The 20998-nt window shown below is 46.5% G+C and overlaps 1 protein-coding gene and 3 non-coding genes across 5 annotated transcripts; 1 reads left to right on the top strand and 3 right to left on the bottom strand.

The window, feature by feature from the left end:
• Positions 1-7335: 7335 nt before the first annotated feature.
• On the bottom strand, positions 7336-7417 carry trnas-uga (transfer RNA serine (anticodon UGA)). Its single transcript has one exon. It is a non-coding gene; the product is annotated as a tRNA-Ser (tRNA).
• A 1873-nt stretch (positions 7418-9290) lies between these two features.
• On the top strand, positions 9291-9362 carry trnaa-cgc (transfer RNA alanine (anticodon CGC)). The gene has a single exon. It is a non-coding gene; the product is annotated as a tRNA-Ala (tRNA).
• A 336-nt stretch (positions 9363-9698) lies between these two features.
• On the bottom strand, positions 9699-9771 carry trnav-uac (transfer RNA valine (anticodon UAC)). Its single transcript has one exon. It is a non-coding gene; the product is annotated as a tRNA-Val (tRNA).
• Positions 9772-10678: 907 nt separating this feature from the next.
• Positions 10679-18622, bottom strand: cdc42ep2 (CDC42 effector protein (Rho GTPase binding) 2). 2 transcript variants are annotated; one of them, XM_067257798.1, is made up of 2 exons: positions 18416-18622; positions 10679-14122 (listed from the first exon to the last, which is right to left on the bottom strand). In XM_067257798.1, exon 2 carries the CDS (start codon positions 13807-13809, stop codon positions 13051-13053), a length of 759 nt encoding a protein of 252 aa, XP_067113899.1. In that variant the 5' UTR covers positions 13810-14122; positions 18416-18622; the 3' UTR covers positions 10679-13050. The 2 variants fall into 2 exon arrangements, with proteins under 2 accessions (XP_067113899.1, XP_067113898.1); XM_067257797.1 differs by having other exon boundaries at positions 10679-14125.
• Between the last annotated feature and the right edge of the window lie 2376 nt (positions 18623-20998).

Below are 20998 nucleotides of genomic sequence, written 5' to 3' on the forward strand. Positions count from 1 at the left end.
TCAGGCTCTTTGTTAACAGGGACCAGTTTCACGCATGGCTGTGCCCCAAAGCTGACTGGTCAGCTGGTCTCACAGCGCTTCACAACAACACAGGGCAACTCATCACCGCGCTGCTCGGGGTTTACTTGCTGCATTTTCGCTCCTCCTCTCCTCCTATCCGTCTCTCTCCTCCTCCTCCTCTTTCCTCCTCCCCTCCTCCTCTCTCCCCTCCTCCCCTCCTCCTCTGTTCTCTACTCCCCTCCTCCTCTCCTTTTCACTCCACCTCTTGTCTCTTCTGCTTTCATCTCCGTTCCATTCTTCAACTCTCTGACTCCACTCTTTCCCTCCTCTCTCCCCCTCCCCTCCCCTCCCCTCCCCCCCCTCCCCATCTCTGATCTCCACTCAGGGATGTTAGTGCCAGTCGCAGAGCCTCGTCTACGTCTCAGCCAGGGCTGCGTTCAGCAATGCAAAGACTCCCCACTACCACCACAAAACACACTCCCCCATCAACGCACACACATACCGTACACACACACACACACAAGATATGTGACACCTATGTTGTAGCATGAAGGCTTAGAGCAGGATCCAGGTGATCCTTTTACCCCCCATGGTCATGACAGCCTAGGGGCAACAAGCAAACTCTCAATGCTTAAAAGAGAATAAACTATGAGAGAGAGAAGGAGAGAGAGGAAGAGAAAGGGTGCGAGAGGAGGAAAGAGAAGGAGAGTGGAGGAGAAAGAGAGAGGAGAGGGAAAGAGAGAAGCAGAGAGAGAGGAAGAGAAAGGGGGAGAGTGGAGGAGAGAGGAAAAATAGATGAGGAGATGTAGATCTGGATCCAGGGGAACATCAAAGCAGTGGTGCGGAACCACACATTAATGGCAGGTGTCGGGGCATCTTTGAAGATTTTAACACGCTAACGCGCTAACCCGCTAACGCTTCAGTGTCCGTCCAGCTGGCTCCGGCACAAGACAGCGACCCTCAGAGAGAAGGTGCAGCATGCTGTGTGTGTGTGTGTGCCTGCCCTTCAGTCAGTTGTGTGCGCACACTTGAATAAACACACATGCATTCACACGCACATTCAGGACCTGTGCACATCACTCATTTGCTGAAGGCATCGCTGACACGTAACAGGCTTAAAACACACAAGACAAGAGCAGCTTTTCCACGGTTGCACGCTGGTGACACGCTGGATATGCAACAAAGAAGACATCTCCCATTCCTTGAAGAAACAGAAGCACAGCTCAAACCAAGCCAGTCACCAGCAGACACTACCCCAACAGAACAATCTTATGACACTGATGATAATTAGATGACAAATCTGTTTCTCTCTATTTAATCTGGACTGCGTGCCTGTGTCTCTATTTACTGCTCACTCAAAATATCAAAACCCAGCTAAAAACATCAAGACCACCCCCACCCCCTCCACACACACGTACAAATGCACAGCCACACATACACACACATACTTAAGGAGACAAGACTTACCATTGGTTGTGAGGCATGGAGGCAATTTAACCGCTGGTAATTCAGTAGCAAGCTCTTACATAGATGAGAGAAGAATGAAACAGACACTAGCACAACACACTGACTCGCTCTCTCTTTCTCTCTCTCTTTCTCTCTCTCTGTCACACACAGTCTGGTCCTTGATTAAACGACAGTAATCCTGGCCTTAGGGCAGGGGGGAAGAAAGGGCGCAGCGCTCTGTAGTGTGAAATAGCGAGCAAGAAGAAGAGAGAGAGGAGCAGGAGAGAGAGGAGCAGGAGAGAGGGGGAGCAGGAGAGAGAGTGAGACCAGGAATGAGAGTTAATAGGGGCACAGGGAGAGGGGGAGGGTAGAGAGAAAGAGAGAGAGAAAGAGAGAGATGGGGCTAGGACTGTGTGACTGGGCTCTAAATATGGGAATGACTATTTACTGTGTAAACTGGACAGTAAGTACTCATTCATAAAACATACAAACATGAAATAAGCATAAATAATTTCTGATATACAAATAGATTGAACCGAAAATCTGTGATGGTACAAAGCACACACAAACCTCTCTCTCTTTGTCACATACACTGTGCTCAATGACATGGTGATTCACATATAATCTGGCGTAAACAAACATGCTATGTGAACATGCACAGTTAATGATCCTCATTCTAGTTGGCATGTCCTTCGGTCTCATGGTCCATGGCCTTGCCTCACCCACACAACATAGAACTTGTCTCAACATCTCAATCAATCAATTTCCAGGCCCTTGAGAAAGGAATTCAATTCCCCCCCATGGAGAAATCGCAGAACCATTCAGTTAAAATAGAACTGACCCCGAAGCTGGTCACACACTCACACACACACACACACACACACGCACACACACACACACACACACACACACACACACACACACACGCAGACAAACACTGATACACAAAAAATAACAACAACTAAAAACAACCCGTCTTCCAACGCCAGACTTCTCAGCAGTTTAGTAAGAGGAGCACCTGTGCCTCACACTGGGTGCCCCGGTCACACTACGCCCTCCATCATCACGGGGGGAACAAACTACGCCCTCCATCATCACGGGGGGAACAAACTACGCCCTCCATCATCACGGGGGGAACAAACTACGCCCTCCATCATCACGGGGGGAACAAACTACGCCCTCCATCATCACGGGGGGAACAAACTACGCCCTCCATCATCACGGGGGGAACAAACTACGCCCTCCATCATCACGGGGGGAACAAACTACGCCCTCCATCATCACGGGGGGAACAAACTACGCCCTCCATCATCACGGGGGGAACAAACTACGCCCTCCATCATCACGGGGGGAACAAACTACGCCCTCCATCATCACGGGGGGAACAAACTACGCCCTCCATCATCACGGGGGGAACAAACTACGCCCTCCATCATCACGGGGGGAACAAACTACGCCCTCCATCATCACGGGGGGAACAAACTACGCCCTCCATCATCACGGGGGGAACAAACTACGCCCTCCATCATCACAGGCAAGCTTCTTCAGGAACACAACCCTGGAATGCGAGTCCAAACCCACAGGCCCCGTGCCACACCAAGCAGAAAAACACAACAGTCATCAAACCTTTCTGTTCATGGACAAAGTTGTGTCTGACGAGTCTAATCAAGTGAGTGACAGGCTGTGAATGTTTCTTGGAGGACAGGTTGGGGGTGAGGGGTGAGGGGGTGTTGAGTGACAAGCAGAGACAGTAGGGCTGGGGGCTTTGGACATTACAAGGGGGGGTCAGACAGAGATTAAAATACCATGGCTCATTCCGCCCACAGTGACAGAGGGAGAGGTCACCTACCCAAAAGGAATCTCACACACTGTCACTGTCACAAAGGTTTCAGACAAATAAAACACACACCACACACACACACATACTGCTCATTTTCTGGACAGTGATAGGCTGCTATCCACAGGGTTTGCAAGCGGACACCATGACAGTCCAGGTTTTTCTTACTGTGTGAGTGTGTGTAAAGTTCAAACTCACCGTGCTCTGAGGGCACTGACAGTGCTCTTGTCAATCCTGCAGAGAGAGACAGAGAAAGATGTTTACAACTCGTTTACAATCTATGACCACTGGGGGAGACATCATTTCAGTCTTCCTGACTTCGTCCTCTCAACACAGACACACGCTCACACACACACATCAGTAAGTGATACGCATGCACGCATAAGACACACGCACGCACGCAAACACTTCACCAGCAGCACACACACACACACACACAGTTCATCGCCATGGTTTGAAAGGAATGAAACTGTTAATCTCCTGCTTTATGTGTCACATCGCTCCCAACCGTCCTCCTGTTCATCTCTTGAGGGTGGTATAAAGTGTGTGCTGACGCAGGCTGGGCGAGGGCCACACGCCTCTGCCTCTCCTATTTATCAGGGTCTCTATGGCTCCGGCATGTACATGGTGTGACCAGGGCTTTCTTCATAGCTCTGCTGTTGTGAGCGTTTCACATCAACACAGGTTCTATAGACTTTAGGTTTTTTCTCTTTATGACTCTCTCTCTTTCTCTCCCTCTCTCACACAGATACACACACACACCCTTCCTGTGTCACAACCCCTCCCAGAGAAGCCAACCACATAGCTCCCGTTTGGTCTTTCTCACACACACACGCACGCACGCGCGCGCACGCACACACACACACAGTGAAGAAAGATTGTGATCAGTAACCTAGTGGTACATGTTCCTGCATATTTTCCATTTGCTTGTCTGTTAAGAATAAACTGGTTTCACACACAAACTCGCGCACACAGACACAGGAACAAAACCTTTTCTACACTATAAGTAACCTGGAGTGAACAATCATTTTCCATCACAGGTGTAACTGTTTGTGAGTGTTCTATTTTCCCAGCTATTTCACGGGGAGAGGGGCGGATGGGCACCACAGACCAGAACCGTTGACATGGGAAGGTGGCTGGGGGCCTACCAGCCAGGATATGTGACGTGTTAGAAAGCGAATCACAATCATGCAGACGCAGAGAGGAGGGGAACACAGTAAAGAGGAAGAGAGAGGTGCAGAGAGAGGAACAGATGCAGGGGGGGGGGAGAGGGAGTTTTCAGGGGAGAGAGATGTAGAGGAGCAAAGAGAGGGAGAGAGGTGGAAGGAGGGAGAGAGGTGGAAGGAGGGAGAGAGGTAGAAGGAGGGAGAGAGGTGGAAGGAGGGAGAGAGGTAGAAGGAGGGAGAGGTGGAAGGAGGGAGAGAGGTGGAAGGAGGGAGCGAGGTGGAAGGAGGGAGAGAGGTGGAAGGAGGGAGAGATGTAAAAGGAGGGAGAGAGGTGGAAGGAGGGAGCGAGGTGGAAGGAGGGAGAGAGGTGGAAGGAGGGAACGAGGTGGAAGGAGGGAGAGAGGTGGAAGGAGCAGTAAACGTTAAAAGCCTCATATGATGAGCCTGGGAAACATCTATTCCCGCTGGTCATAAATAAAGCATTTAGTGCTGCTCAACCTAGGGCTTTACTCAACTCAAGCTGTGTGGCTCTCTCTCTCTCTCCCACACACACGTGCACCACACACACACACACAGTTAATCACACACAGCTTCACCCGCAGAATAAAGGCAGACACACACAAAGGTGCAGAAGGTGGAAGGATGTTCTGAATGGGGGGATGAGAGGAGGAAGGTAAAGACAGACATGAAAGGCTCAGCTCCCTGGGAGGAGAGGGAGGGGGAAATGCTAATATGCATCTCTGCTTCCATCTCCCCTATAGTCTCCTCCTGCATAGCTAAATGATGTCTCTCCATTACCTCTATGCTCTGGGTGTTCTAGTGGAGATGGAAGGGAGGGGGGTACAAAAACATCAGTATGAGAAAGTGAATGATTGACTTACAATCTCTTTCTCACACACACACACACACACACACACAGACTTGTGTATTCAAGGCACATTTTAGACCTGACAGATCTGCGATTCAGTGAGTTACAGCTCAGAAAGAGAGGGGGGGGGGGGGATCATGGAGGGATTCTGTGTAGAATCTGAATGTTAGTTGAGGTTGTATAACACACGTACATACAGGGCAGGGTTGGGGTAGGGGTAAGGTAGGTAGGGGGTTGGTTAGGTTAAAGTAAGGTACTGTAAGGTAGGTAGGGTAGGTTAGAGTAAAGTGCGGTAGGGTAGGGTATGTTAGGGTTTTACAAACTAATACAAAGATGACAGAATGTTTAGGAAAAAACAATAACCCTTATCAAGTCTTCTACTTGAATACACCTAGGTTCTTGAGTTTGTCATGTAGGTGATCTCTCCTGCAGATGGCCTCCAGACACACGCACCACCCTCCCAGGATGGGAGAGCACTCAGCCAATCCAAAACCACGCTCTCACACGAGCAAAACAAGGAACACATTTCACTCACCACATCAATGTCCTCCTGGATAGAAAAACTCACCACAGCCCACATGCAAATACAAACAGTTACTACGGGCGCAATAACCACTGACACACACACACACACACTTACCACCCAAACCCCCCGAACGACACGCTCCTCTTCCTCCTCAGCATGGTGTCCACGTCTCTCTTCTCTTCTTTGTCTCTCGGTCTGATTCTGTCTGGGATCGCCCTTAGCCCCGACAGTGCACCTCTTAAAACAGTCTCTCCAGCTCCCTCTCTCTCTCTTTCTCGCTCTTCTGCCTCTTCAGCGCTCCCTCTTCTTATATCTCCTCATCTATCTATATATACATTTCTCTCAGTCAGCCCTTTAGGCTTTTATTTTACCATGCCCTCGCTTTTTGCCTCTCTCTCTCTCTCTCTCGATCCCTCTCTCCCTCCCCCTGTTCTCTTTTATTTACACCTACAATCTATCTCTCACTCTCTGCCTTTCTGCAAGGTTTACACCTGCCTAGTCTCTCCCTCTCACTTCAGTGCACAGCCTCTATACTGAGGTGAGCGAGTGCGAGCAAGCAATAGTGAGTGAGAGCGAGAGGAAGGGAGGGAGGGTGGGTGGGTGTTGTCTCTCTGTGGCTCCACATCTCTTCACTGACTCTGAAACACCCCATCCTGACAAAGCAAAAAGTGTCTTGGCACTGCTGTCAAAATGTTACTATCATTACTGCTAGACCATTTTAAATCTATTTCTGGCCTTCGGTCAGTAATTATTTAGAGACCACGTGTTTTTGATATGAAATGATCCAGCTATCAAGGTTTATCCTATCTCTTCCCACAAGGTTTTTAACTATGTCTGTCTTTCTCTCCCTCTTCCTCCCTTGAGAGGCAGGTGGAGACAGAGGAGAGATGGAGAGAGGGAGGTAGATAGAGAGAAGTGGATAGACAGCTCGGCGGCCAGAGCGATGTGGTTAGAGAGAAAATAGGCCATATGGACTGAACTGGCATGGTAATACATCCCTGTCAGGAAAGAGGCAGAAGGCAAGAGAGAGAAGCAAAGAATGAAAGGAGGGAGAATCTCAGGGACACAGATGGAGGGAGACAAAGATAGGGAAGAGAGAATGATGCATGTTGCTGGGAGAGGGTGACATTGTGTTTCTGAGATGAAAGCCAGTCATAGGGGATGACTGTCATGCCACAGACTCACACACAGTCGGAATACTGCACATTGACTTGTTTAATCACAGTCCTCTTCATTCTCTATATTATATAAATGTCAATATACAGATGATTATCAGCAATCCAATTTGTCCACAGCAGTAAAAGCAAGAGTATTGACAGTTGTGTTCATATTAACCTATTATTTAAGTGTATGCCTGCTACAACAAGGTTCTCTTAACAAGGTTCTCCTTTAAGGTGGAAACAATGCAGACGCAGACATAATAAATGTTGATTCAATATACACTGACTTGCTTCCAAGTAGAATTCCCCAAATAAAAAATAAATTATCCAATCGCTGCGAGCAGGGTTCGAACCTGCGCGGGGAGACCCCATTGGATTTCAAGTCCAACGCCTTAACCACTCGGCCATCGCAGCTGGCGTCGTCACTACCATAATTATAGTAAGAAGTATCAGGCCTGAAAGCATTGCGAAATACATTTTAGTGTATGATGAATACACATTCCGCACAAGTCCTACCATTTCCGAATAAGTCCGACCATTTCCGAACAAGTCCCAAACATTCCGAACGCAAGTCCGAACAGAGGCGGATGGGCAGTCACATTTCACGTGACGTAAAACTGTAGAAGACTACTAAAAGCGAACTATCAGTTAAATATTAATTTTTTGATTGTTTAGTTCTTAGAATTAGTTAAGTGTACTTTTTTATTTTTTATTTATTCCTGCCACAGTAAATTCCGTGTTTGTGTAAACCTATGTAACCTGCTGAACTTCGATAGCCTGGCTCTGCCCTCCTTACGTACTTCTGCTCAATTTTGATTTTGCTTCTGTACTAGGTCTGGGATTTCGGTGTATTAGTCGGATTTCAGAAACAACATTTTTGTAGGTCCAATCAGCGAACAGAGGGAGTGGCTGAGAATGATGACGTTGTTCGCTAGTTTGAGTTGTAGTTCAGTAATGGCGTCAGAGTCGCTGCCGAATATCCAAAAGTTAAAGCCGGAGCAAGAACAATCTTTGCTAAGTTTTGTTGGTGGCCATGATGTTGTGGACCTCCTCCTCATGGGGTTCGGGAAAAGTTTGATTTTCCAGCTATGGCAGCTCTAGCTCTGTTACAGTAGTGGTGAAGGAGTTGGCTAAGGCGAACGCTATGGTTATGGCAGATCAGAGTGGCTCTGGGCAGATCCAATAGTTTTAAACTTCATCAGAGTACCCACCTTCAAGGAAGTTAACGCTTGTCAATGGAGCGAGCCCAGACCCTCTGTACAAATGAAATGTACGAGGGTCTGGTTAGGACCAGGCTAGAACTTCGACCCACACAGGACACAATGGACACAATCCATGTTTTTCTCTGTTCTTGTGTTATAGCCAACTCTTTTAGTCATATTTCATTGCCAAGTACGGTCCCAATCCAAAGAACACAAGTCACAGAGAACACCAAAATTACCCGGAAGTGTTCTTGATCCGCCCCTTTTATCGAGGGTGCATCAGAGGACACTGACTTAGAAAACAAAATAAAACAATATAAATATACAGTCACAATAACATCTGTCTGATTCTTAAACCTTGTGCTGCCTTCGGGCCACATGACCCAAAGGTTCATAACGAACCATCGTTGTGTTTACCCAATTTTACCCAATACAAAAACAAATAAAAATACTTTTCTTTTAACCTTCGCAATGTGGGGGTCTGCGACAGCCCAACAGTTAAAAGAAAATGCTTCACTTTGTTTTTGTATGCAGTAAAGTTGTTGCAATACGATGGTGGGTCACAATGACTGATGGGTCAGAATGACGCGAAGATTACACAAGGGTTAAATGTACAGTTTGACAAAAAAAAACTTACATTTCCCTGAGTACAGACTGTGAACAATGGGTTTCACCAGGGAGCACAACTTCATACACTTGTCACTGTTTGGCTAACACATGGACTGGCGTTAGCCGCTACACGTGAATCCATAGACATCCATCCAAAGTAAATATCAAATACATAATCCAGTTAAAAGATGACCAGGTATAATTTGAACCTTTCTACATACATGTTTTTAACCAGTTAATACAAGATTTACCTATTTATTTCACACGTGTACTCCGGCATGCTTCCCTGTTCGGCCCGAAAGAAAGAGAGCGACCATAAACCAAATTCTGATTCTGAAGGGACCTGTAAAAAAAAAATTTGCTCTGAGAAACTTTCTCACTGGACGGCAAACACAATTCCGAACACATTCCGTATTTTTTTACAGCCATTTGGTAATTGTTTATAAAGCTTTATTGACAGCAACAGCATACCACGTGGGGATGTAGCTCAGTGGTAGAGCGCATGCTTCGCATGTATGAGGCCCCGGGTTCAATCCCCGGCATCTCCACTTTTGATGGATTCTAATGTTTCGTACAAGGTGTAACAATGATAACCGACGTTGGCATCCTCTCACCATGTTAGCTTACGTTAACTAAATACAAACAACTGATCTTAGTAAACTAACGGACAGTTTTTATTCAGTAAGACGCAAGTAAAGGCAACAGCAGGGGGAGACATACGGTTGATGACGTAATCTGGCAGCATCAGTGCCTTATACATTATTGTGTGGGTACGATCGGGAGAAGTGGTAGCCAGATACAATACTGTAGGTACGATCGGGCGTAATGGTAGCCAGACACAAATACATTACTTGTATCAGAACATTCTGAAACAAAAGACACCATGGTTCCACTGGGGCTCGAACCCAGGACCTTCTGCGTGTAAAGCAGACGTGATAACCGCTACACTATGGAACCACTTACTCCCTAAGAAAATATAACGGGATACATAGCCAAGTACTCCTTTTTTGTAAAACTCAACTACACGATGGAAAACATGGCGATATCTGCCTATAAGTATAATAAACGGGGATTCGTTTAGCAGCCCTAATATTTGCTTGCTATCTTAGTGAAGTCCCAGAATGCACAACACTGCGCCACCACACCAGCATGCTCTGCAGAAGCTTTTACATTACCATACGGGAGTTTTATTCTGCCGTTCAGCTAGTTAGCTACATCAAAACATTCCGATTTTCCCGTCTACGAGCCACGCCACCCTTGCAACACTGTCTGTAGTGTTTATCAATTGCTACTATCTAACTTTTCCCAAAACTAACAATGGCAATGTAAGTTGACCGTGTAACATAATTTAACTCTTAACAGGAGATATATAGGTAGGTCCAGATGGTGCAAGACAGTGGATGTATAATTGAAGACAGTTATCAGGTCACATGGCCATCAGATTACCTTTGTAGCTAAGGCGGTCACCTGCTTCCGACAGGCCTCAGTGAAGACAACTATTTGTTCTGACTAGCAGGAATAGGCCCACACCACTTAAACAAAATTGCGACAGCTTTCCTGCCTCTTCTCATCCTGTGCATTTGTTAGAAAGGGCCCTTCTCTCCTCCCTCTTGAGCCCGCCCCCACTGTGGCCCCTCTCTGTAGTGTTCCCAGGCCGCCTCTGCTCTCAGGGTCACGGGCTGTGTGTTGAGGGCCCAGTGTTAATAAAGCCAGTTGGAGCGATTCCCAGGGCTGTTCAGAAAGTAGATGGGTAAACAAGAGTACACACACGCACACACACGCACGCACACACACGCACACAAAGATAGGCCCATCTTCTCACATTAGAAATACATAACACATTTTCTTTTTTTTTTTTACAATTTTCAATGAGTTTATTGATTCAAATAGACAGTTATTTTAATTGTTGATAGCAGCGACATAAGAATTTCTGATCATACTCTGAACAGTGCTTAACTAAAAGGAATGATCCGTAATGGTTTTGTGATGGATAACATTGAGAACCTTGATAAGGTAGGTGGATGCTGTTCACTGCATGGAGCATAATGTCTGGTGATTAAAATATTTACAAAGGCCTGATGCCTTGAAGAAGTAAAGTACACTATGATAGAGACCTACACAGCACAAACAAGGAGGTCAGTCTGATATAAGAGGCTAGATATGATTATTCTGAAACATGCCAGAACTTGTTTCATCCTAAAAACCATACATATCACAGCTTAAAAAAGGAAGAACAAAGTCAATACAGCATATAAATCATCTGTATCAATCAAACTATCTGTACTAGCAGTTGCAGTGACTGATGAGAAGCATTCAGGAGGTGATAGGTAGGTTAAAACAGCGTAAACACCAGTACTCTCCACACAGCTGATTCGCAACAGTTGCTGAGTGTCCTGGCTGGAGCATGGTGTCTCAAAGAGCTGTCAGTAGCACGCCACTGTACTGACGCTGTACTGTTACACAACACCAGCCAGGACGCCGTCTGACGGTCCCAGTTATCTGGAGCAGGCCGCAGATGGACAGTTCATCTCAGGCTAGCTCATCCTCTCTGGGCTGAGGAGTACTGTGTGTGTCTGATATGCTGCCAGTGATAAAGCCCCCCGCTCTGCACAGACTCACAAGTCAAGAACCCAGGAGCTTTTTTCAGAGGATGGATTTACGATTCATGAGCATGCAAAAGGACGATAGCACTGGGCCAGACTCTTACTTATTTCATATCTAGCTCAACTCAGTAGTGAAATTGTATCTGACAAGTGTATATCCCAAAGAGGACATCAACATTTACAACAAAAGACTGATCTGATAACAGTGGTGCTATACAGTTGTTCATCATAAAAAGCATGTAATTACAGCAGGTTTATTGCAAGTTGACATTTCTGTGTGAGACACAGACAAAAAAAATAGATTTCTAGTGCTTTTGTTCGGTACATTTTAAATGTCAACAACTTTGTCCTCCAAGTGCATGCTAAATGTGTGATGTTATCATTGTTACTGTATCAGTACTATCCAGAATAAAAGCCTATTAGTTACATGTGCTATGGGCCCCTTTCTAATAGCATGGTGGACTTCAATGGTTACTAAACCATCATCACCAATTCAAAAGTATGCCATATACTACCTTAAAGTGAATCAGAGAGCCTTAAAATAAAATAAAAAGATAATTGCTATATTATAATCATACCATCATACCTACCAGTAATAATTGAGGAAAAACAAACCCATGAAGCTGTTCAGAATACTGTAGTATTCTTGCATTGCCCATGTAATATCAAAAATACTGTACTGCATACTGTACAGTTCCATCATACATATCTCTACAAAAGCTATAACCAGTTTAGATTTCCCCAAAACAGATGGTGATTTTTGGTTACTTAACGTAATAGAGACAGTGCATAGAATCCTACAGGGGTTTGCAGTTGTAATGAGAATCTCATTATAAACAATTTTCAGTAAAGGGTAATGTAGCTACTGCACATCTTATTATATCCATTATTTCAAGCCTCAGTGGGCCAGAAACTGTTATTGAACTTTCAAACTCGTTTTCAACCTGGCCCTCAATTCAACATCCAACTCCACATAAACACATGGTTTCATCGGTCACTGGGTTTAAAAAGAAAAGCAGGAGAATTGTGTCACAGACTCAAGGAGGTCACCTCTTCTCACACTCTGGTCCCTGCGGAGAATCCCCTTTTTGTACAGTTCCTTTTTTCCCCCATCCCCCTGTCTTTGAGAACAATAGCACCAACAGAACCAAGCAGAGCTTCGAAAATGGGTCCCGACAGAGCTGAGCGAGCTGTGTGATGCAGCACAGGCCTCTGTGTTGCCAGGGTGCAGACAGGGAGGTTAGGAGCTGTGTAGCGTCTTTACACGCAGTAAAAAAGACACATGCTTGCTAACGTTTCTGACCCGCAGTGCACTCTTCGTAGTTGTCTGTGAGGAACGGGAGAAAGGACATACTGTACTGCAACCGTGTCAGCTCAGTCTGAGTCATGTGTTTACCGAAGACATTTCACATGAGGGAAAAGTGTAGAAGATATTTAGCATCGCTTAAACACTAACAGTAACTAAAGCAAAGTGCCAGGTGAATGCACTTAATATGAGTGCTCTATTACCCAGCCTTGTGATCCTGCAAGGGTGTCTGACTTCACAGTCCCTTGTCTCATCTACACTAAGAAGGACTGGAAGCAGACAGTGAGCAGAGGGGGGTGCAGGCAGGGAGGAGGAGGGTGGATGTCGTCAGGTGTAGATCCCCTGCAGGCCCCCCTGCAGACAGGTGCTGTTGAGCCCGTTCAGACGGTGGCTGTCCATGATCTGCAGGACATCGTCAAGGATGGAGGGGCCCAGGTCGAGGTGCAGGGAGAGCAGGGAGCCAGCATGGGACATGTAGGAGTGCTCCTGGCTGTCGTCCTCCACATAGGGGTCCTGGATGCACACGTCATCCACCGAGGAGACCCTGGGCAGGGGCGGGCTGAACCTGGCCGTGCTGCAGGGCGACTGGGTTGACGGTGAGGAGGGACCCTGGCCAAGGGGGAGGGCCCTGTCGTCCAGGTGCAGTCTGGGGGGTTTGGGCGGAGGGGCTGCACTCTGAGGCGACTGGGGGGCAGGGGGGGGTGCGGAGGTGAGGGGCAGAGTGATGGCCTGCACGCCCCCGATGACGGGCAGAGAGAAGGCGTTCTTCAGCAAGGGGGAGCTCTCCGAGGAGGGCAAGTGTCCGCTGACGCTGGCCGTGCGGCTGAACTGGAAGGGCTCTCCATACATGCTGGAGCGCTGGGACAGGCTGTGGCCCTGCTGGCCCGGGAGCAGGTGGAACTTCCCCTGCAGGAAGGACAGGTCCCCGAAGAGGTCGTCCTCGCCGCCGCCGCTGCCGATGTGGATGGTGTGGCGGAAGTCCCCCAGCGGAGGACTGATCATGTCCGAGGACAGGATGTCCCGCAGCTTCTCCTTCTTCCCCTTCCTGCTCCGCCGCTTCAGGTAGATGGGGGCCTTGGTGGACATGTCGGGACCCCTCCCTGGGCAGCAGAGATTCAGCCCTGGCAACAATGTGAGGGGCGTGGCTGGGAGAGGAGGCTCAGGAGGGCTCCTCTCACACAGAGCTTCAATAACTGGACTGGAGGACCGCACTGCTGCAAGCACCTTCCTCTGGAGCTACGTTCCCGGAGGTCGGTTGTTATTCTGAAGGAAGTCCACGAGAACCTACTCCTCTGTGAGAGATCTTCAGAGTGGAAGGAATGTCGGGCGGATACGCTTGACGGCTGGGAGACGTCTCTGTGAGGTCAGAGGACCGTCCATCCAGACTGCTCACCTCCAACTGCTGACAAAGGAGTAAAGGACATGTCACCATACAGGCCTCTCAGATCATCCAATTGCCATCACTTGAGAATTACAGAAGGAATAGTTATTTCCTAATTTACTATTAATATTTAAAATCATGCTTTGAGATGAAATTAGATCAAAAGCTTAGTTGTGTCTGAAGGAGAAGCTAACACTGGTGACGTACTCGAAAATCTTCACAGCCCAGAGACCGGTTTGATTAGCCTTTCTGAGAAAGCAATTTAACCACATCAAATACATCCAAGAGTTTAATGAGTTGAGCTAAAAGAAAAATAAATCCATATTTCCATCGAATCATTTGGGGACAGGACATAAAATAATCACACAGTCTATTGTTGTTGGCAGTGCAGTGTGGGAAAATACGCTCTTCCCCTGAGTAGTGTGAATCCTGATCCGCTGAACTGAAATCACACACTTTGCTGGAGGGTGACATGGTCACAAAGCGAGTTCAATCCCCACATTTTACTACTCCACCAGACGTGAATGAGATACGCTCCCGCTCCTGAAACGTCTTTGAGGAGATCATGTGGACCAGCCATGTGAGGCGTGGACAGAGCAGGGAGGGGGAGACGTCGGGACTGTGAAAGTGTGAATTAGGAAAGGACATTTGGAGGAGGACACCGGAGGGGGTTAGCCTGATATAAACAGCTTTGGGGCAGCTTTAGCTCGGCGGCGTGAGGAGCGGTGACAGGCATCAGGTCTGAGGGAGCCAGATTAGCCTCCATCAGGACTCAAGAGAGCCATGACCTAGGGGCATGACTGGGCTGGGCTGAGCAGCAGCACCTGGAAAACACAAGAGGGCCTGGCTCGCATGCCACAGACATGAACTCATACTTCTTTGGTTACAACTATGAGATAAAGCGCTAGAGAGAGAAAGAACGAGAGAGAGGGAGAGGAAGAACGAGAGAGAGAGAGAAGAAGAGAAAGAGAGGGGAGAGGGAGGGGCCGCTGAACACTTACACAGGCACCTAAGAGAGATTTCGCTTCAATACAAAGTGGGATGGTCCTTCACTGTGAGCAAGATCTCTCAAAAAGTAACAAAAGGCCAACGCCTCTTATCTGACAGCGCTCAGAAAAACCAACCCTCACCTCGGCGTGAATGGAAACAATGGTCGCCTAACTGTATTCAACCACAAAAGGTGCCCATATGATGTAATGTGATGCCAGCTGTGCTGAGCAGGAGGAGCTGGTCCAACCAACTTCTGGGTGTAGACAGATGCCTCTCACAATAGGACTGATATACATTGTTGAACAACAGAAATAAGGGGGGAAAAAGGGAAGGGGGGGGGTGAGGGTCAGAGACCAAGACAGACAGAGAGAGAGAGAGAGAGCAAGACAGAGAGAGACAGAGAGAGAGAGCAAGACAGAGAGAGAGAGAGCAAGACAGAGAGAGAGCAAGACAGAGAGAGAGAGAGCAAGACAGAGAGAGAGAGAGAGAGAGAGAGAGAGAGAGAGAGAGAGAGAGACACACACAGAGCAGGACACAGAGCGACACGAAGGGAGTGAAAGAGAGAGAGAGATGAATCGCTGGTCTGTGGAGATAAGGAGTCGCTGTGGAACACAGGGAGCGCTGGGTCCGGCCTCCTCTCCTGGCTGCCCTCTCCTCCATTTGGCCGGAGCCTGGGAGCCTCTCTCAGGGCCACCATTGTGGACCTGGCCTGTGGACGTGAACACTTTGAACACTTTGTTACGGTCTGAAGCGCACATTCCGTCTCTTTCATTTGAAAGGGCAGGACAGAGGCAGCAGCATCTAAGCGGCTCGTCTGAACCCTGACAGTGTTCGTGGACTTCTACATTAGGCTACTTCTACACAGCCAAAAATGTGTCCACATGCCTCCACAAAACACTTTTTGTTAGTCTGAGCTGACAGATCAGTCTTATTAGCAGTCCATAGTAGCCTCAACACCTGACATCAGCAGGTTACTAATGGATGAAAGATTTAGTCTTTAAACATTCCTCTCCTCATCACACATACACAATCATGCAAGCGCAAACACACGCACACAATCATGCACACACACACTCCATCATCCGCACATGTACACACAATCACACACATGCACGCACACACACAATCATGGGCATGTGGATGCACGTGGACACACACACACACACACACACACACACATACCTTTAAAACTCTCCATGCACTCTCCTCCCCTAAAGAGGTGGTTTTGATGGTTCATTGCTTCATCTTTCACCACAACAACCCCAGCCCAGACCTCTCCAGCCCCTGGCTTAAACAAACTGGTCACATGACATTAATTGGTTGTTTTGAAAGAGCTTTAGACATGAGGGGAGACCACTGGTCGAGTGCAACGGTCTAGAGGAACAGACAGACCACCAAGGTCGTCAACCCAGATCTGGATACCACAGGCATGGGTCATATTGTTTAGTTGAGGCGTAACGGCTAGGTTCATCGCATTTTATTCATTCAATTATCAGAGAATGGGAGTCCTCACATGAAAGTCGTATAACATGCCTCAGTTTCCTCCCGAAAACAGTCCTCCAGTTAGTTTACTGATACCAAGGAACAGCACGTTCATCCACACATTCACCCAGATACAGGATAGTTCTGATGTATAATATACATCATATAATATATTTGTTTTTTAAGGTCTTTAGATGTTTTTGTGTATTAAAAAAACATTAACATAAGACAAAGAGTATGTCAGAGTACTTACATAGTCATTTTGTTTTGGTGCACCATATGTGACCTAATTTCCAGATATGAGACTATCTGACCTGCATCTATGGCTGCCGACTTTAACGACCATAATCTATACCCTAATGCTGGATGAAGCCCTTGAAAATCTTCCTTGTTTGTTACGTCATACATGGAACATACTGCCACAACATTTTGGGCTCGAGTATCCATTGAGAGCTCACACAAAGAGCACAGTCAGAGGTCTAAGGAGGACATTGTTCACTATGCACTACCGTTCACTGCGACTGAGCACTTTTTAAACAATGCCAGCACTGTCACTATTCAAACTCCTGTCACACAGGAGGGCAGGGATAGACACGGGCATGATGGGAGGATTCACATCGGTACTTGTTGGTGGGAATTTCACTCCACCAGGGCTGTTGAAACATGGTCTGGTTGAAAGATGTCAGGTGTTAAACCCTCCCCGAACCTGACCGACTTTCCTTTCACGAGCCTGTACTGAAAGTGATTAGTACAAGATCTGGATCTGAGATGTTTCTGGATGACATTTCACATTCCTTCCTCCTGAGATAAACATAACCCAGCTAATCATTTTGAGAAGGAAAAAAACACACCTTAAATAGAAATGGTAGAGCTTTTTTTGGGGCCAGAGGAGGAAAGGTTGTGTTTAGTCTAATGATATTTTACGCCAAAAACAGCACAATGTCATTTATTGTTTTGGGGTTACAAAACATTGTAGACTCTTTCTCCACAATCTGTGGTCCTGGACATCCTACAATGCCTTATGGACCTAGACAACAAGGCACATTTTGGTCTCTAATGCTCTCTGATGGACCACATGCCTACTTGACCATCCTGTGGCTTTCTACTGATCCTGTACTTCCCAGCACAGTAGCTGACCACTGCACACACTGACACACACCAAAGAGCACTGCAAATGCTCTCATTCATAACTCTGAATATATGTGTTTCATCATCCATTCACTTGGGCATTTTTACTGTTATCTCTATTCTCATTGCATGTTCAGCCTATGGTCTGCACCTCTCTATCACCAAACGTCTTTGGAAGAGGGGATCCCACACTGAATTGCTCCTCACAAGGATCCTTCCTTTTTGTCCTCTAAGTTTGCCTGGGAGTTTTTCCTTGTCTTCTTTTACGTTGATTTAGATGCAGTTCTATGGGTTTATGCGAATCTCTATGTGACATTGCTTGTAAAAACCGCAATGCAAATATATTGTTTTATTTTTTTGATAATTTCAAAGGAATGAGAAAACAAATGTAGGTGTATGCGTCATTTAATGACGCATTTACAGTTCCTGTGTAACCTGCTCGTGTAGCCTATCCCAGTCTTTTACATCAGAGGTAACATTAATAAATGCACAATACTTCGTCAACCTAATTCATGAACCAGCGGTCATGTTTTAGGAATATAACAGTAGACTAATGCAAGACCGCAGGTAGGCTAATTTCACATAGAAGTGGCTTACTTTTACCGAGGCGGCACCTCACAATACTGTACATGCGAGATAAAGCTTATCTTAGTAAGTTGTAGTTAAGGTGCGCTATTTTAGCAGCTAAAAATAACATAGTTAAAGACTTACCGCGTCTCTCCAAGATAATTCCGACATCCAGTAGTGTCAGTACCATAGGCTTGTAAAAACTTGAATAGGTTTATGGTACAGAATTATAAAACAATCAGGCCACTGAAAAAATAAAATGTTACGGCTGTTAACTAGGTCTCCATGAGTGCGGCGATGCAGAGGTGCCTGCACCACAAAAATAACCTTCTCACTTGAAACCGTGCTCCGCAGCCTACAGTGGATGTGCTGATACAGTGGAACCAGAGATGCGCTTCATATGACACCCCCTCGCGCGCTCTCCTGTACGCATGCTTTGCGGGTGCACCTCCTCAATTAGTGAGGAGTTGTAAAGTGCGGCACCGGATTTTTGCAGAAAAAGGCAAACGTGTGGAAACGCTCGTGGCAGGCTCGTAAATCTATATGGGTTCATTCAGGGTCTGTAGTCCACGCTACATCAGTGCTACATCAACTACCATACATCGTGGCCTGGTTTGGCTACGACTATTCCTCAGAGATGCAGTGATCCATACCAGGCTTTGTATGTCTCTATAGGAATATTTCTCTTCTTCCTTGTTGCTCCCAAATTCCAACCCAGGCAGGCGCTGCCGTAGATGGGCGCTGCCGTCGCTGTTCAAATGTGCACGCTTCGACGGGCGCGCGATTATTGACTCATCGCCGTTTACACCCCTAGGCAGGGCTATGATAGTTCTGCCAGAACTACCTTCCATGGAAACATGTATTATTATCTAGTTCACAGTCAAACGTGACAATCCAGAGGGGCATATCATGATTGAATCAAGTGATAGCCTACCATAACTTTGTTGTCGCTAATCGCTTTGTAATCACCTAATACAAGAGAATGCAGTAAACACAATCACAATAAAGTGCTTGAAGAAAAAGAGAGGGAGTGGGTAGTTGTCAAATTTATCTAAACTTTCTTGGCTTTTGCAAAAAATCAAGTCCAAAGCTCTATACCACCTGCATGGGGTATAAAGCACCGTGGACATTGAATTAGAGTTACAATAGCACGTGGCATCAAGAAGAGAGGCACCATGACAACTTATTAAAAAGGCAGATATCCCTCACAGCCCCCCCTACAATCTCCTGCTAAAGCTATTGACCACTTTGAGTCAACAATGTTGAAAATCTGTCTCAAATTTCATCAACATTTAACGAGATTAACTTCTACCTAACAAGGGGTGTGAATGCCTTCATGTGTAAAACGTTGCGTAATCAACACTGAATCAAGTTGAAGCAGGTTTTGGTTGCGGGCCCACTGATCCAGCCAGAACGAGCAGTTCCGTACCGGACACAGGCACACACAACCATTGTCGTTATTCCTTCCTCTCCAAGCTCTAAATACGGCCCAGATGTTATGAATGTTTCAGAGACCTGTATATTCCTGAGATACAACGAACTTTAGTGTTATGAGTTCACTTGCACCGTGTCCTTGGACTGCTAAGTGGAAAAAGCAGACTGTGCAGTCAGCTCCCCAGTGTCCAGGACGCATCCCCCACAGCCGGCTGTCATGCATAATGCATGGGGCTTAAAAAGCAGGGAATCAATGCAATACTACCTACAGCCTCCTTCAAACTAGTTCATTAGTTATCTACTTGCATGTGGCAGAGCAAGGGGTGTTGTGAACTAACTATTTGGTAGATAACATTTTATTAGGCAGCATTCAAATCACCAGTTGGAATATGAATGAATATGGGTGACTCATTCGTGTTGCCTTAGCATCTAAGCAAAAGAACAACCTAAAAATACTAACAAGATACAAGAAAACTTACCAAATGGGACATCATCCTTTATCTTCATTCTAGTTCATTCTAGTTAATGAATAAAACAACACTGTATAAAAATTTTACTCTATCCTGATATTAGACAGAGGAGTAGTCTAGCATGTCAGAGACACTTGCTACTGAAGCGAAGGGTTCCTAAAAGCATTGTGAACTCCTTGTCTTTTCTCTGGGAGCTTCAACGGTCGCTGGGTAACTGGCTATTGTTAGGTTAGCCGTTAGCAGAAAGGGGAGCCTATTGAAAGGGGGCTCTGACGCTTTTGAAAACTGCTTCAGTATATCGCAGTTGCCAAGTTGTCCAGGGAACTTGATTAATTGAGGTCTGTGAGGCCATTTACACTTCTTGTGCAGAGAATGCGGATTTGAAAGTGTCCGTTACTATTTAGATCAGAGTATTTGTCATTCCTTCAAACCGTGACAACACCACATACGTGCTTTCTATTGAAGTTATAAAGCAGGGAATGACATTTGAAGTCATTTGAAAACACAAAAGGTCACACCAGCATCCATCCTCTGTAGTTTAATGTTACGAACAAGCTGCTAAACAAGGAACATTTGCATACCCTCCCCTCCCCCCTTATGTAACATGCCAACTACCATTGAATCAACTGAGATACAGGGGATGATGATGTGAAGGATGCCAATGCCTTAGCAGGGTGTGGTATAACACAGACTACCTGGCCCTTTAACATGTTTGGAGAATGATCTGGGCACGCTTCAGACCGCACATTAGAAGCACTTAGAGGAGGCCATGTGCAGCCAAGTTGGAGAAAATCAAGAACAAGACCTACTCGCTCAGAGCTGT

This window comes from Osmerus mordax, chromosome 19 (assembly GCF_038355195.1).
Source record: "Osmerus mordax isolate fOsmMor3 chromosome 19, fOsmMor3.pri, whole genome shotgun sequence".
NCBI classification, from domain to species: Eukaryota; Metazoa; Chordata; class Actinopteri; order Osmeriformes; family Osmeridae; genus Osmerus; species Osmerus mordax.

Excerpts from the sequence above, each read along its gene's own strand:
- cdc42ep2 (XM_067257798.1), bottom strand. The coding sequence starts at position 13,809 with ATGTCCACCAAGGCCCCCATCTACCTGAAGCGGCGGAGCAGGAAGGGG.